We start from the raw sequence: 12,447 nt of genomic DNA, 5'->3' as shown, positions 1-12,447 counted from the left end.
ATAAACGTTTAAAATATTTAATGTTAAAAGAAAAAATGTCTTTATGTTTGCATGCTTTGTTCTTGTTATTTGTGCAGGTAATGTTAATGCTAAAATTTTATTCAGAAAGGTTACACGAAGGATAAAAAGATATTGAGAGATAAGAAGATATTCTTATAATGTTTCCTCAAACTTTGCATTAAAAAGTGTACAAGTCACATTTAAATGAAAGATTAATGAAACATTGTCATGCTGCAACATAAAGGAGATAGAGAAAAAGAGAACATGCTCATAAAATATCATTAAACACTATCTTTACTTTACCTCAAACCTATATCGTATGATGTTTTTCAACCTAAGAGGAAGATGTGATTTCTTGGACATAAAAGAAACAACCAATAATAAGTTTATCCACAATTGAAATAGAGTTCATAGCAACTTTTTTGTGTTTGTAATGTGTTCTGTTAAGAAGAATTTTAGAACTGGAACGTTGCCAAGAAGGAAAGAGCTACTGTACTATTTTGTGACAATGCTTCTACCATTAAGTTATTCAAAAACCCAATCTTGCATGGAAGAAATAAACGTATTTACGTGAGATTTTATTTCTTTAGAGATTTATGCAATGATGTTGTTATAAAGTTAGATTAAGGCATCACAAAAGGACAACTCACAAATATAATGCATTGGGCATGCTTGAAGAACCAAAGATAAACTGTTGCAAGGAGCATACAGTTTAAGGGAGGAAATGTTGACTGTATTTCCAGATTAAGCAGTTATTCTTTGCAGTCTTTTTCTTTTAAATAAATTGTTTCTGTCACGCACGTTTAGGGTGTTTCTATGTTCATGCTATTGGTTCGAGTAGTTGCTCATTTTTTATTTATCAATTATAGAGCTAAACCTATAAACTTGAATCCTTTATACATTGATGAATAAGATTGCAAAGACTTGCAGTTTTCTCTGTTCTTAAAAAGTTAGCCCTGTGTGAGTTAACAGTGAAGTGGAGGTTTCATTCACTTTTACAGAGTATCTCACAATATCTGAAATAATACTCTGCAGACGATTATTTTCTATCAGTTTGCGATTAGCTCAAGAAGGAGTTCGACTGGCTGCAACTCTAAATCATATTTTTGGTTGATGTACATGCTATGGAATGTCTCAGGATCCATGTATATTCATTAGAAGAGAATAAAATTTGTAGCAATAATTGTACTCTATGCATCCTATAATTTTCCTAATTTGATTCGGTATGCACTTGGCTCTGTCTCAACCCAAAACAGATTAGTTCATTTTGACAGCTAAACTCAAACGAAAGCACCTTAACAGTTTATACCTAGTTATATACATATAGTCTTGATATAATTATTGTAGAGGAAACAACTATTGTGACATGTAAGACTTAAAAAAAATAATCTCTATTACAACGATTATTCTGTCAGGACTTTAGTAACTTTGTAGTAAAAAATATAAACGTACAATTAAATGCATGTATGACACTTATCTTTCTTGGATTTTAACATTTCCATGAAAATACATTTTCTTTCTTAATTTTATTAATTCAACTCTAATTTAATATAATTCAATTAAAAAATATAACATTCATGTTTAAACCATATATGGACTAAAAATGAGTGAATATTTTCACATGGTCAAAAGTAATTGTCCCAGTTCAGGGCAATCTTTGCTTTGCCTCGTCAATGTGGAACATAATCTGCAAATATCAGGCAGAATATTATTAAATAAAATTTGAAAGGGAGAAGAAATTTTTTCAAAGGAATGAATACATAAAAGTGAATGCTGAACATCTCAAACCTTTGTTCCAACGTAAAATGTCACAAGCATGCCGCCAAGGACAGGCAAACCTGAGTCATGGAATTTCCCAATCAATTTTTCATTGTATTTTACTGCAATTAAGTTAAAAGGCTCAGGATATTTGGTATACCTTCCTTCTGAAGGAAAGAAGAAAGCAGCCAGTTAATGCCTCCCGGTCCAACCACAAACCCAACCAGATTAGCCACCTGTCAAGAAATGTCATGGTATTTAAACCATATATGGATTATATATTTGTTTTACAAACTAAATACAAGAGTTTCTAGATAACAGAAATAATAATTTCTATTCATTTTTCATTAACCATCCACATGGAAAAAAGTCTCTTGATATGGTTCAGTGTACAGAGCAACGAGCAGGACCTGGGACATAAATTTTAGACTCACTCTGATATATATATATATATATATATATATATATATATATATATATATATATATATATATATATATATATATATATATATATATCTGTAGCACCATATATAAACTTGACTAAGGCTCAATTTTGGTGATGTAAAAAAAAGTTAAACTTGAGTGTAATTGGTTCCAATCTATATTATGTGGGAAATTGAACGTCAACTTTGTTGTATAAAAGGCCTTGTACTGGGTCATTTGGTTCAATCAGATTACTTGTTGCATCATTAACTGGCCCCTTGAAAAGTCCTTCTTATACTTTCTCAGGTAGCCAGTCAGATGCCAAAACATTGATGAGGATGTTACATAAAAGTATAATAACTAAAGATTACGATATTCATAAATCTCCTGGGCTAGTCAAGGACAAACCATGAGGCAAGTAATTGTGATTGCCCCAGCAACAGCACTGAGTTCACGAAATATGCATACTCCAAAAGAACTTTGAGCCTGATAATCAAATATACCTCCATGTTAGACAGCAAATTACAACTACAGATCAATGAAAATTTTAATAGTAGAAAATTGTGTATGAGCATGCCTGAAAAGCTTTTGCTGCTGATTTAAAAACTAACTCAGGGATGAAGAATATACACGTCAACCATGCCCATGAAAGAAGCTTCCTAAGGTCCATAAGAATAATCAAGCATAAAACATCAGATAAAAAACTGTGCAACTTCTACAGGTAGAAAATATTGAACTTCAACAATAAAGGGAACTTACCACTCTAAATCATGCCAGATTGCAACAAATGTGAATATAACCCACACATTTAGTAGCTTTTTCTTAGATCCCCCAAGAGGAATGTAAATATACCTGAACTTCTTGCCAATCAAAATTTAAGCTATTTGGGAAAACAAAAGTGCAAAATCCAGGAAAAAGAATTTATTGCACCTCACAAGCCACTTGTTGAAGGAAGCGTGCCAATTTTTCCAGAAGCCTTCCAAGTTGTGGCAATTATTAATGCATTTTGGCATGTTCTCCGGAACCTCAATTCCATTTATCTACAATGAATAGCTCAAAATGACTTTTTTCAAATATGTATGTGGACATTTATGCCAAATGCTTATCGAGCAACTAACCTACCAGTGACCAAAATCGGAAAAAGCGCCAGATCAATAAAAATTTTAGCCACATGAAGTTTAATACCTGGAACAAATAAATAGTAAGATTTAGAAGGAAACATGCTGATCTAATTTAATTGTTATGATGAAACAACAACCACTAAGCCTTATCCCACTAATTGAGGTTGGCTATGTGATATGGTGCGTCATTAGGCCTGGTAAAACACTTAATTGATGAATGTGTATTCTCTTACACCATATCCAATGATGAACACGTCCATAGGCGATAAGTGCTTCCACAAATCACTAATTAATTTAAGAAATTATTTTAGCAACCAAACAATAAAATTGGATTAAAAATTAAATATAACCTGAGGTTTTTTCCTGAATACTGAAGTTCTCACCTATTAGCGAAGGCATTATAGTTGAATAAATGAGTCATTAATTCCATGAGGATAATACTCAATATCCAGCGAAAACCATTGAGTGTCACATTTCTAACCGAAATGGTGTTTTGAGGAACGTCTAGCTACAAAAAATTAGAACAGTATCATCAACAAAAACATAAACTCGAGCAACCATTCAAAAGCACTTGACACTAGTCAGTGATACGAGAAACATTCAGGAATTGTTAGAGATAAAATGGGGCAGATGGACTTTGTAAGTTTCAATTAAACAACAGATAATATTATATGTACTGAGTCATAAAGACAAGGATTTACGGTTACAATGCTTGAATAATTATGGTTTAAGATATAACACTAAATAAACCCCATAATCACCTTATTTACATTAGTCACCCTTTAGAGCATATAAATAATATGCATAAGCTTGTTGCATATATAACTAATTCAAGGAACTCTTAATGACTCAGTGGAGATATTTGCAAGTTGATCATTTAAATTAACAAAGCAATAACTCTTAGCCTTGAAGCTTATTTGTTCCCTTTTGCTTTTGTACAAACCAGAGAATTGGTACAATACTTCTTACCAAGTTTACACTAGCACGACCTCTGAGGTGGCTTATGACAGGAGATTACCAACAATCATACAATGTATTCCAGGTGAAACAGAAGTGAAACAACCTGCCTATGGTTGATTGAGAGCAGAAGTTTTTACATGGCATAAGACTTGATGAGGAAGATTGTTGATCTTCACTGACAATCAGAAAAGTTTCACATCAAATGTCGCGTCTATATATCAAGTATATACCTCATGCAGGCATTGATCAAATCCTAAACTTGCTGCAAGGAACTTTGGTCCTTTTCAAGTCTTCACTAAACAGGGTGTTTTTGCTTCTAAGCTGAAAAGAGCCCTGGACACCACAATGTCTGCCCCACTTTTCATAGTAATATAGTGTTAGAAGACATCTTCTCATACACAAGCAGCAGCTTTAGTAGTAGTACAATGGAATAACCACTCTATCAATTGTCATAGGTGAGGAAGGTTCACACAAGTCCCAAAGCTAATGATATAAGTTCTGGAGTCGTGCTACACAAAGAGAATGATAAGTTCAAGGTACACTATCAATTCACGCAGGTGGGACCCATGGAGCGTGAGGGGGAGGATCATTATGAAAGATTCGGTTGTGGCATTTGTTGAATGAAAGCTAATCTTTATAATGGCTATTGCTCCTGGAAACACACAACCAGAGACGGTTACTTCCTACTACTTGAATTGAAAATAATAATCAGATCCCCCTTCTCAGTGAATTTTTGTTGATTATGATTCTCTCTCCCTATCCGTCCCCCCCTAAGCTTCTATGGACAGGGATGGCCTCCAACTGAATAACTCTTCTCAACAGGTATTCAACCATTGTTCTCAACACATGCCCAAATCACCTATGATGAAAAACTAGCATTATTTTCTAATGTTGGAAATCTCATATCAACTGAGATATGATCAATTATATGACATATGAATGTCAATCTCACCTTACAACCAAGTTGAGTTAAGTTTAAAGTCCAATTTTTAAGATGGTATGAGAGTCTACCCTAACAAAGTTTGTTAGGCCTAGTATGTTGCCCACTATCAGACCCCCTCCATATATAGTCCCACATATCCAGTCCTCAATGTGAAGGGGTGTATTGAAGATTCAACACCAAGTAGAAATATAATTAAATCACAGTTTACAACTGGGTGAAAATCTTACCTCAAACTTAAAAAGTTTGTGAGGTATGATTTGTAGCCACATCTTAAGATAGTATTTGAACCTATCCTACAGAGGTTTGTTGGGCTTATCATGTTTCCTACTATTGAGCTACTATCAAACTACTTACAAACTTAAAAAGTTTGTGAGGTATGATTTGTACCCACATTTTAATATAGTATTTGAACCTATCCTACACAATTTTGTTGGGCTTATCATGTTTCCTACTATTGAGCTACTATCAAACTACTTACAAATATCTAGTCACACACTAGAGATGTGTATACGAAAGTGTGTAGAAGATCCCACATTAACTATGTGACCAAATTATAGTATATAAATGGGTACAAATCTCACATTGCAAACTGATTTTCTAAAGTTGAGTTAGATTTAAAGTCCACTTTCTAATATATATAATAAGAGCTACCCATACTTTTCTCTAATGCATTTATTCTTTCTAGCATAGTCCTATTTGGCTAAGCTTCTCCATGTATGGTAAAAGTTTTCCTTTCGCTACAAGCATCCACCCTACTTGAATCCTTTTGTGTTATACCATCTAATTTCTAAGCAATGACTACAAATATGGTTTATTTTACATCTTGCATATATATCTCCTTTTGAAAATAACAACATGATGGTTCATTTCTTAAATATAGGTTTCACAAAGACCACAACTATACACAATGTAATGGAAGTCAATAGTGAAGCTTAAACCATCAAAATAACTTGCAATCACAAACCTGTGAGGCAAAAGCATTGAAGCTCAGTATTGGACCAGCGATGTAAAGTGGCGCATATACCAAATAACAAAGGTACGTTATATATCCAAACCTGTCATTTGGCAGACTTCTCTCCTGATAATGTTATTAAAATTAGAACTGGAAAACATGAGTTCACAGGGCCTATAGAAATTATAACTACATAAAAACATATGGAAAGAAAAAGCAAAAAACATAACTCAGCAACTATGATAAATTTCACCTTGTGCTTTTAACAAGCACCTATCCTAACCTGTAAAACTTGATAGCAAGATTTTCCGGATTTACAAATATGACAACGTTGATAATGCTTCTGCAATAATCAAAGAATTACACAATGGAAAAAATATTTATTAATCATATTGATACCCAAAATCATAAGGCTACATAATTAATTAACAATGTACGCTAGACATGAGTATTGCTAGCTGGAATGTTTCAAGCAATGGTTCAGAAAATGTCAAAATCAACCAACCAAGAAACATGAAGATGGTAACATAATAGGTTTTACCTAGGAAATTAACTGAACAAGGCTGTTCCCAGTCCATATTCTAATCTCTGTGTGTGTGTGTGTGTGTATATATATATATATATATATATATATATACCAAACCTACAACCTAATCAAAGTAGTCTGGTTTTATGCACTAGTGAAGTGAAGCATTCAAGAAGAAAATTATTTGAATAATAATCTTGTACATTTATGTCTTTTGAAGTAACATCAAGAATTTTAGTCACAATAATTTATCCCCAGCATTATAATATATTATCATTCCTGAAAACATATTAAATTTCGAGTGAGGCTGCACAACGGAATCTTATATTCAAAACAAAGGCACTATTTTCAGAAAGAAAGAAATACCTCATGATCAAAATGAGAATCTTGATTTATCCATTGATAATCGAATCCAAAGCTTATCATGCGCAAAACAACTGCCACAAACATCTAAGCTTAAATATAAAGAAACATATATTAAGTTACCCATGATGTTACATTACATAATAGTATGCAAAATGAGAACACAGAGATGTGCAAATATAATACATAAAATGCAAATCAAAAATAGAATTTAGGTCACCAAATTTTAATATTCTGATCCATAAGTGCTATAAATAACAAATCTGCGTAACATGACAACATTTAAAAAGTTAGGAATGATTGAATTGGCATAATTTTATGTTTAATGCAGTGATGGATGGGAAACAACCCAATACGCGTGAATCATGGGACCAATAATTGTAAGAATCACATATCAATGTACTATTTTGACTTTATACGGTACAATAGGAAGTCAATTAAATAATGAAAAAATACCAAAGTTGAAGCATATGTGCCACCTAAAGCTGCCCCGGTAATTGTCCAAAAATGCCCATTGTTGCCTGCAGCGTAAATTCATAATCTTAAGTCAAAATGGAATTACTCCTACAAAACAATGTAACAATGCAACAAATACTATGCCTCTTACCCAAATATAGAGAATGAATATCCTTCATAAATCCGATTACAGAGAAGAAACAAAATGTTGTAACTCCAAACTATAAGTGGAAAGTACTCCTTCTGTGCAAATATCTGCTCAAACAGAATTAGTCTTACATGATAACTACAGAAAAGTTATAAATATGGTATTGAGTGCAACAACACAATTATTGACCAAAGCATTATATGTTCAGGAACAAACAGATTTTAGTAACGGTTTCTTAAACATCAATAAAAATATGGTCAAAGCATCAAAAGTTGTTAGGATAAGTAAATACTATTACAACCTGTCAATAAATATCCAGGACCAGAGTTGTGTCTTAGTCGATTTTTCATATTGTGATCTATTATTACAGTTATGGATGCAAGGAAATATTTTCCAAGCCAAAAAAACAATTGTCTGGCCTCCAAAACTTCAACTTTTTCCTTTTGGATGTCCTTCTTCTTGAAATAAATTTGTTGGAGTTTCAAGCCCAAACCTACCCAACCCCACTCCTCCAAAAACATGTCCATATCCTCCATCGGAAAGACATTTCTCACACAATCACAAGTCTCTCACTATACAAAACTTAGGAGACTGCACTCTTCAGAGTTGTCTTCAGAAGCTTGCTGACAATATTTGCTACAGGCTTTTGATGTAATAACTTTTAATATACAATTCTTGTTTGGTAGAAGGTATTGATTTAAATAATCCATCACTCATGGCAACACCATTCTCACTAAAGAGTACTAGGTTTCGGAAATTCTAGAGTTAGCAAGAAATAAATAAACAAAATAAAATCTTAATTAATTCAAGTGGAGGAGTATCATTCCTATGAGCAATACAAGAAATCAAATATAGAAGTCTTTTTATTACATTTTGCAAATATGACATGCAAATTAAAACAAAGCAGCCTGAGGTAAACTAGTTTTAATGAAAAAAAAAGTGCTATGACATGTTGATAACTTTAAGTAGGCGATTAAAAATTCAAAATCAACAACGTTACAGGTTTTGAACTAGATATATTGCAACGTCCATTACACACACCTTTACAAGAATAAAATTACCAGTAGCTATTGATAGGATAAAAGCAATGCTGCAAATGAAACAAACTCAAGAGTCAGAATGAAGAAGGTAAGGAATAACAACAATGGAAGAAAGAACAACATCAAATTAAATGGTGCACCCTACCATGCTCCATGAAGATATGACAAGTAGGCCAAAGAAAATAAAAGCCACGCAATGGACATTCCTCTAACTCTTAAATCAAATAAAGCCTTCATCAAGTAGGCAAGAAGAGTGAAAATTCCAAAGACAAGAGTAAGAACAGGTATATTTCCTCGAAAATTCCTCCACTGAGCATCTGAAACATCCTTTACACAAAACATGTGCGTTTGATCAGCAAGCAACATGACCATCTACCGAAATACTTACACCAGACAAAATTATCATAATGACCAAAAAGAGCAGGATCATACATTGAGGTGGTTAGCTAAGAGCCAACCCGGGCGTAAACCTGACAACTGTTTGTAATAATCTGTGAAAAACAAAACCCAAAGCACTCAATGCACAGCAACTAAGCAAGTAGTATAGGTAAACAAAATTACTGAAACAATATTATAGAGTTGAAAATGTCTAAAATATATACCACGAGAGAGTTGAAGTGAACGGTTGATGATGATAACATAGAAAACGATTGCATAAATCACAAGAAACCACAATTCTTTCCGCTTCCAGTTCCCACTTTTACTGGAATTAGCAAGTGTATCCATTTGCAAATTGACCTCTAATTAGCACCTCAACACCAGCAAGTTTGGGTTACCCTGTTTTGGCAATAAGACAATTTTGCAAATTACTTCCACTTTTTGTGTGAAAATAAAATTAAGTAACTTTGTTGATTATTAGATATCTTAGATAGATATCTTATCTCTTTATCTTTTATCTTCGATTCCATTATTATTATTCTTTATTTATAGTTTGGACTTAGCTCATGTTGGAAGTCCCACATTGACTAGAGATAAAGTCATTTTATAATTTATAAGTGAGTGTAAACCTCACTTTACAACTCGATTTTGTGGGGTTGAGTTAGGCTTAAAATTCACTTCTTAACATGGTATCAGAGCTATGGTTAGAGCCTATCCTAGCGATATTTGATGTTTGTTGGGCATGTTGTTCCACCCGCTATTGGGCCATTATCGAACCACTCATTAATTCTAGTCTCACGCTCACCACTCATTAATTCTAGTCCCATGCTCAAGATGATGTCTATATCTCGGCATGAGAGGGGGGGTGGTGTTGGAAGTCCCACATCGACTAAAAATAAGGTCAATTTATAATATATAAGTGGGTGTAAACCTCACCTTACAAGCCGGTTTTGTGGGGTTGAGTTAGGCTTAAAGTCCACTTCTTAACCGCCCATATTTCCTTTATTATAAATACAATACCCTATGTGTATTTCCTACACAAGGGAAGATTACTCTTATACATAGTTTTCACTATATTCAATACTGATTAAAGAAATTTCAATAATTTATATACATTTAAGAAATTGGATATGAAAATTGAAGTAAGAAGTCTTCAACTACTTGACCGAGAATAGAGAAGAGGTTCAAGGTTCGATGAGAAGTAAGAAGTGTTGTTCATTCTTTGGGGACGACAAGATCTATTACGATCAACCCTCCTTTTTTTTATTAATTTTTTCCATCGAAGACCACAAAGCATGATGATTACACCTTGTGGTAAGAAAACACACAAAAAGCAACCTACTTAGACTATGAATTGAACAGCATAGTGACACTAGCCACAGGGTATAGGCCCAAAAAATAAGATATAGTAACCTCCTTGTACTATGAAGTCATACTATTAAGAGGAATAAAGCAACTGACCTTAGACTATATTGCAGATTGAGCTCTTCAAGTTCTGGAAGGACTATATTCATTAGTCTTCAAGTATTAGTGGTACTAGGAGTTTTTAATTCCAAAATATTCTTAACTTTTTTTTAATACTAACTTTAAGTTATACCAATATATTTTACATCATTTCTTTCGAGTGTTTGTCACTACCTAAAAAGGGAAAGAACATGACTACCAAACTGTACAGGTTGCCTGTAAACATCTCAATCAAGGTAAATAAATGATAGATCAGAGACACAGAACCGAAAGAACAAATCATACCTAACTGTCCATCAACATTTGCAGCTGCTGGTGGCACGTCTGAGTTTGGTCGAATAGCGGACCCTGCAAGAGTTACTTCCACTGAATTAACTTAATCTCAACAATCCATAAGCTAATACAATGAGATAGCATGCTATCACATACAATGGCAGGAGTAAGGGCAGGGGCACTTTGAGATTGGTGTATTTCAAAATGTTCCAATCAAAGACATAATCAAACTGAAGCACTGGTGCAAAAAGTAAACAATAGACCAAAAGGGCATATAAAGACAATCATTTGGTCCTTATAACATTTTCATCAAGGAGAACAAAGCACAGTACAACAAAAGAATTGTTGATCTACATGTCTCCTTAAATAAAAACTTAGATTTCCTTCCCACACACACTTACATTTCTCTTCCCACAAGTCCTTTATCGGAATTTCCTCCACCCGAAGTGACACTAAAAGCTCTCTCATCTGATATCCACGGACATTACCCCAATGCCTTTATCCACTCATACCTCTTTCAGCGTTTCGAACTTTCCCTTAAATAAATCAAATCAGGTACGATAACCATTAAATTGCCGCAATTGAAACCTTATACTCACGTATGGTGAATATTGTTGGAGAATTGGGATTGCATTCATAAACATAAATAAACATGACAATCTTTCATCAAGTGATTAGAACTTAAACATAGGAATAATTCATATAACTACAAATCATTAACATAAATTGCACGAGACAAATAATCACTAAAACAAGGAAATAAATCATATAACTACTGTTATCAGGGATTTGACTGATGAGGATATACCAAATTCAAAAATTGAAGGTATTTTAAACCATAAACCCCAATTGAGAAGCCATAAACCCTAACTTGTGAAAGAACTATTTTAATCGAAGTATATAAGTGTTACCTTAGCTATTGGAGGCAGCGTTTGAATGTGACAACTATAAGGGTAGCAACGAACATGGATGGCGATGAGCTTGTCGATCATGACGAGCTTGATGATCACAACGAGGTTAGAATTGGCGGTCTTGGAAATTTAAATTCAAAATATCTTCGAGACCATGATTCAAAACGAGTAGAATAGCGATTTCGTGGCACGATTCGGAGAGTTAGGGTGACCAATTCTCTATGGTGGCATGAATAAGTTTATGGCGGAGAGTTAGGTTGTGAGAATAACTCAAACTTGTTGTGAAAGAGGGAGAGGGAAGCTAAGGTCAGAACAACGGGTGGTGGTGAGAACGAATTTTGTGTGAGAATAGAGTTATGGATTACTTGCGGCAGTAAGGGATTTAGCTTCCGGGAGTGGTTCTCAACGGCGTTGGGCTCGACGGCGGTGGGCTCGACGGCGGTAAGGGATTTTAGCTCCGCTTCTTGTTGTGATCGTGATCGTGACCGTGACGAGGGAGTGAGGGTTGCACGTTAATTTTCAAGTGTGAAATCTAATATTATTCTTTTTTATTTAATTTATATTTCTCATATATTTTTTATTTTGGTTGAATGTGATTTAATACTGTGAATGTGGTTGGTGGTGTTATTTTGGTTGAAATGTTGAGGAGAAATGGATTAGTAAAATTATAGATCATTATTTTTGGTCAATTGGAGGTTTTGATAAGTATTTTTAGAAATAGTAGTATAA

General features: G+C 33.8%; 1 protein-coding gene across 4 annotated transcripts; it reads right to left on the bottom strand.

Moving 5' to 3' along the window:
- Positions 1-1,377: 1,377 nt before the first annotated feature.
- Positions 1,378-12,231, bottom strand: LOC124846239 (membrane-bound O-acyltransferase gup1-like). Of its 4 annotated transcripts, none has more exons than XM_088109897.1 (21): positions 11,719-12,231; positions 11,209-11,343; positions 10,820-10,882; positions 9,125-9,183; positions 8,838-9,019; positions 8,694-8,742; positions 7,656-7,759; positions 7,505-7,569; positions 7,052-7,122; positions 6,443-6,502; positions 6,172-6,285; positions 3,688-3,812; positions 3,538-3,589; positions 3,306-3,368; positions 3,114-3,223; positions 2,943-3,035; positions 2,761-2,842; positions 2,592-2,669; positions 1,919-1,994; positions 1,789-1,838; positions 1,378-1,687 (listed from the first exon to the last, which is right to left on the bottom strand). In XM_088109897.1, exons 2-21 carry the CDS (start codon positions 11,273-11,275, stop codon positions 1,646-1,648), a joined length of 1,605 nt encoding a protein of 534 aa, XP_087966023.1. In that variant the 5' UTR covers positions 11,276-11,343; positions 11,719-12,231; the 3' UTR covers positions 1,378-1,645. The 4 variants fall into 4 exon arrangements, with proteins under 4 accessions (XP_087966023.1, XP_047179415.1, XP_087966021.1 ...); XM_047323459.2 differs by lacking the exon at positions 11,209-11,343 and adding an exon at positions 9,295-9,469; XM_088109895.1 differs by lacking the exon at positions 11,719-12,231 and adding an exon at positions 9,295-9,469 and having other exon boundaries at positions 11,209-11,287.
- Between the last annotated feature and the right edge of the window lie 216 nt (positions 12,232-12,447).

The sequence above is a fragment of the Vigna umbellata genome, chromosome 3 (genome assembly GCF_029865625.1).
Source record: "Vigna umbellata cultivar VRB3 chromosome 3, Vumbellata_1.0, whole genome shotgun sequence".
NCBI classification, from domain to species: domain Eukaryota; kingdom Viridiplantae; phylum Streptophyta; class Magnoliopsida; order Fabales; family Fabaceae; genus Vigna; species Vigna umbellata.
The sequence above is the reverse complement of the archived record's forward strand: the minus strand, read 5'-3'. Positions and strand labels throughout refer to the sequence as shown.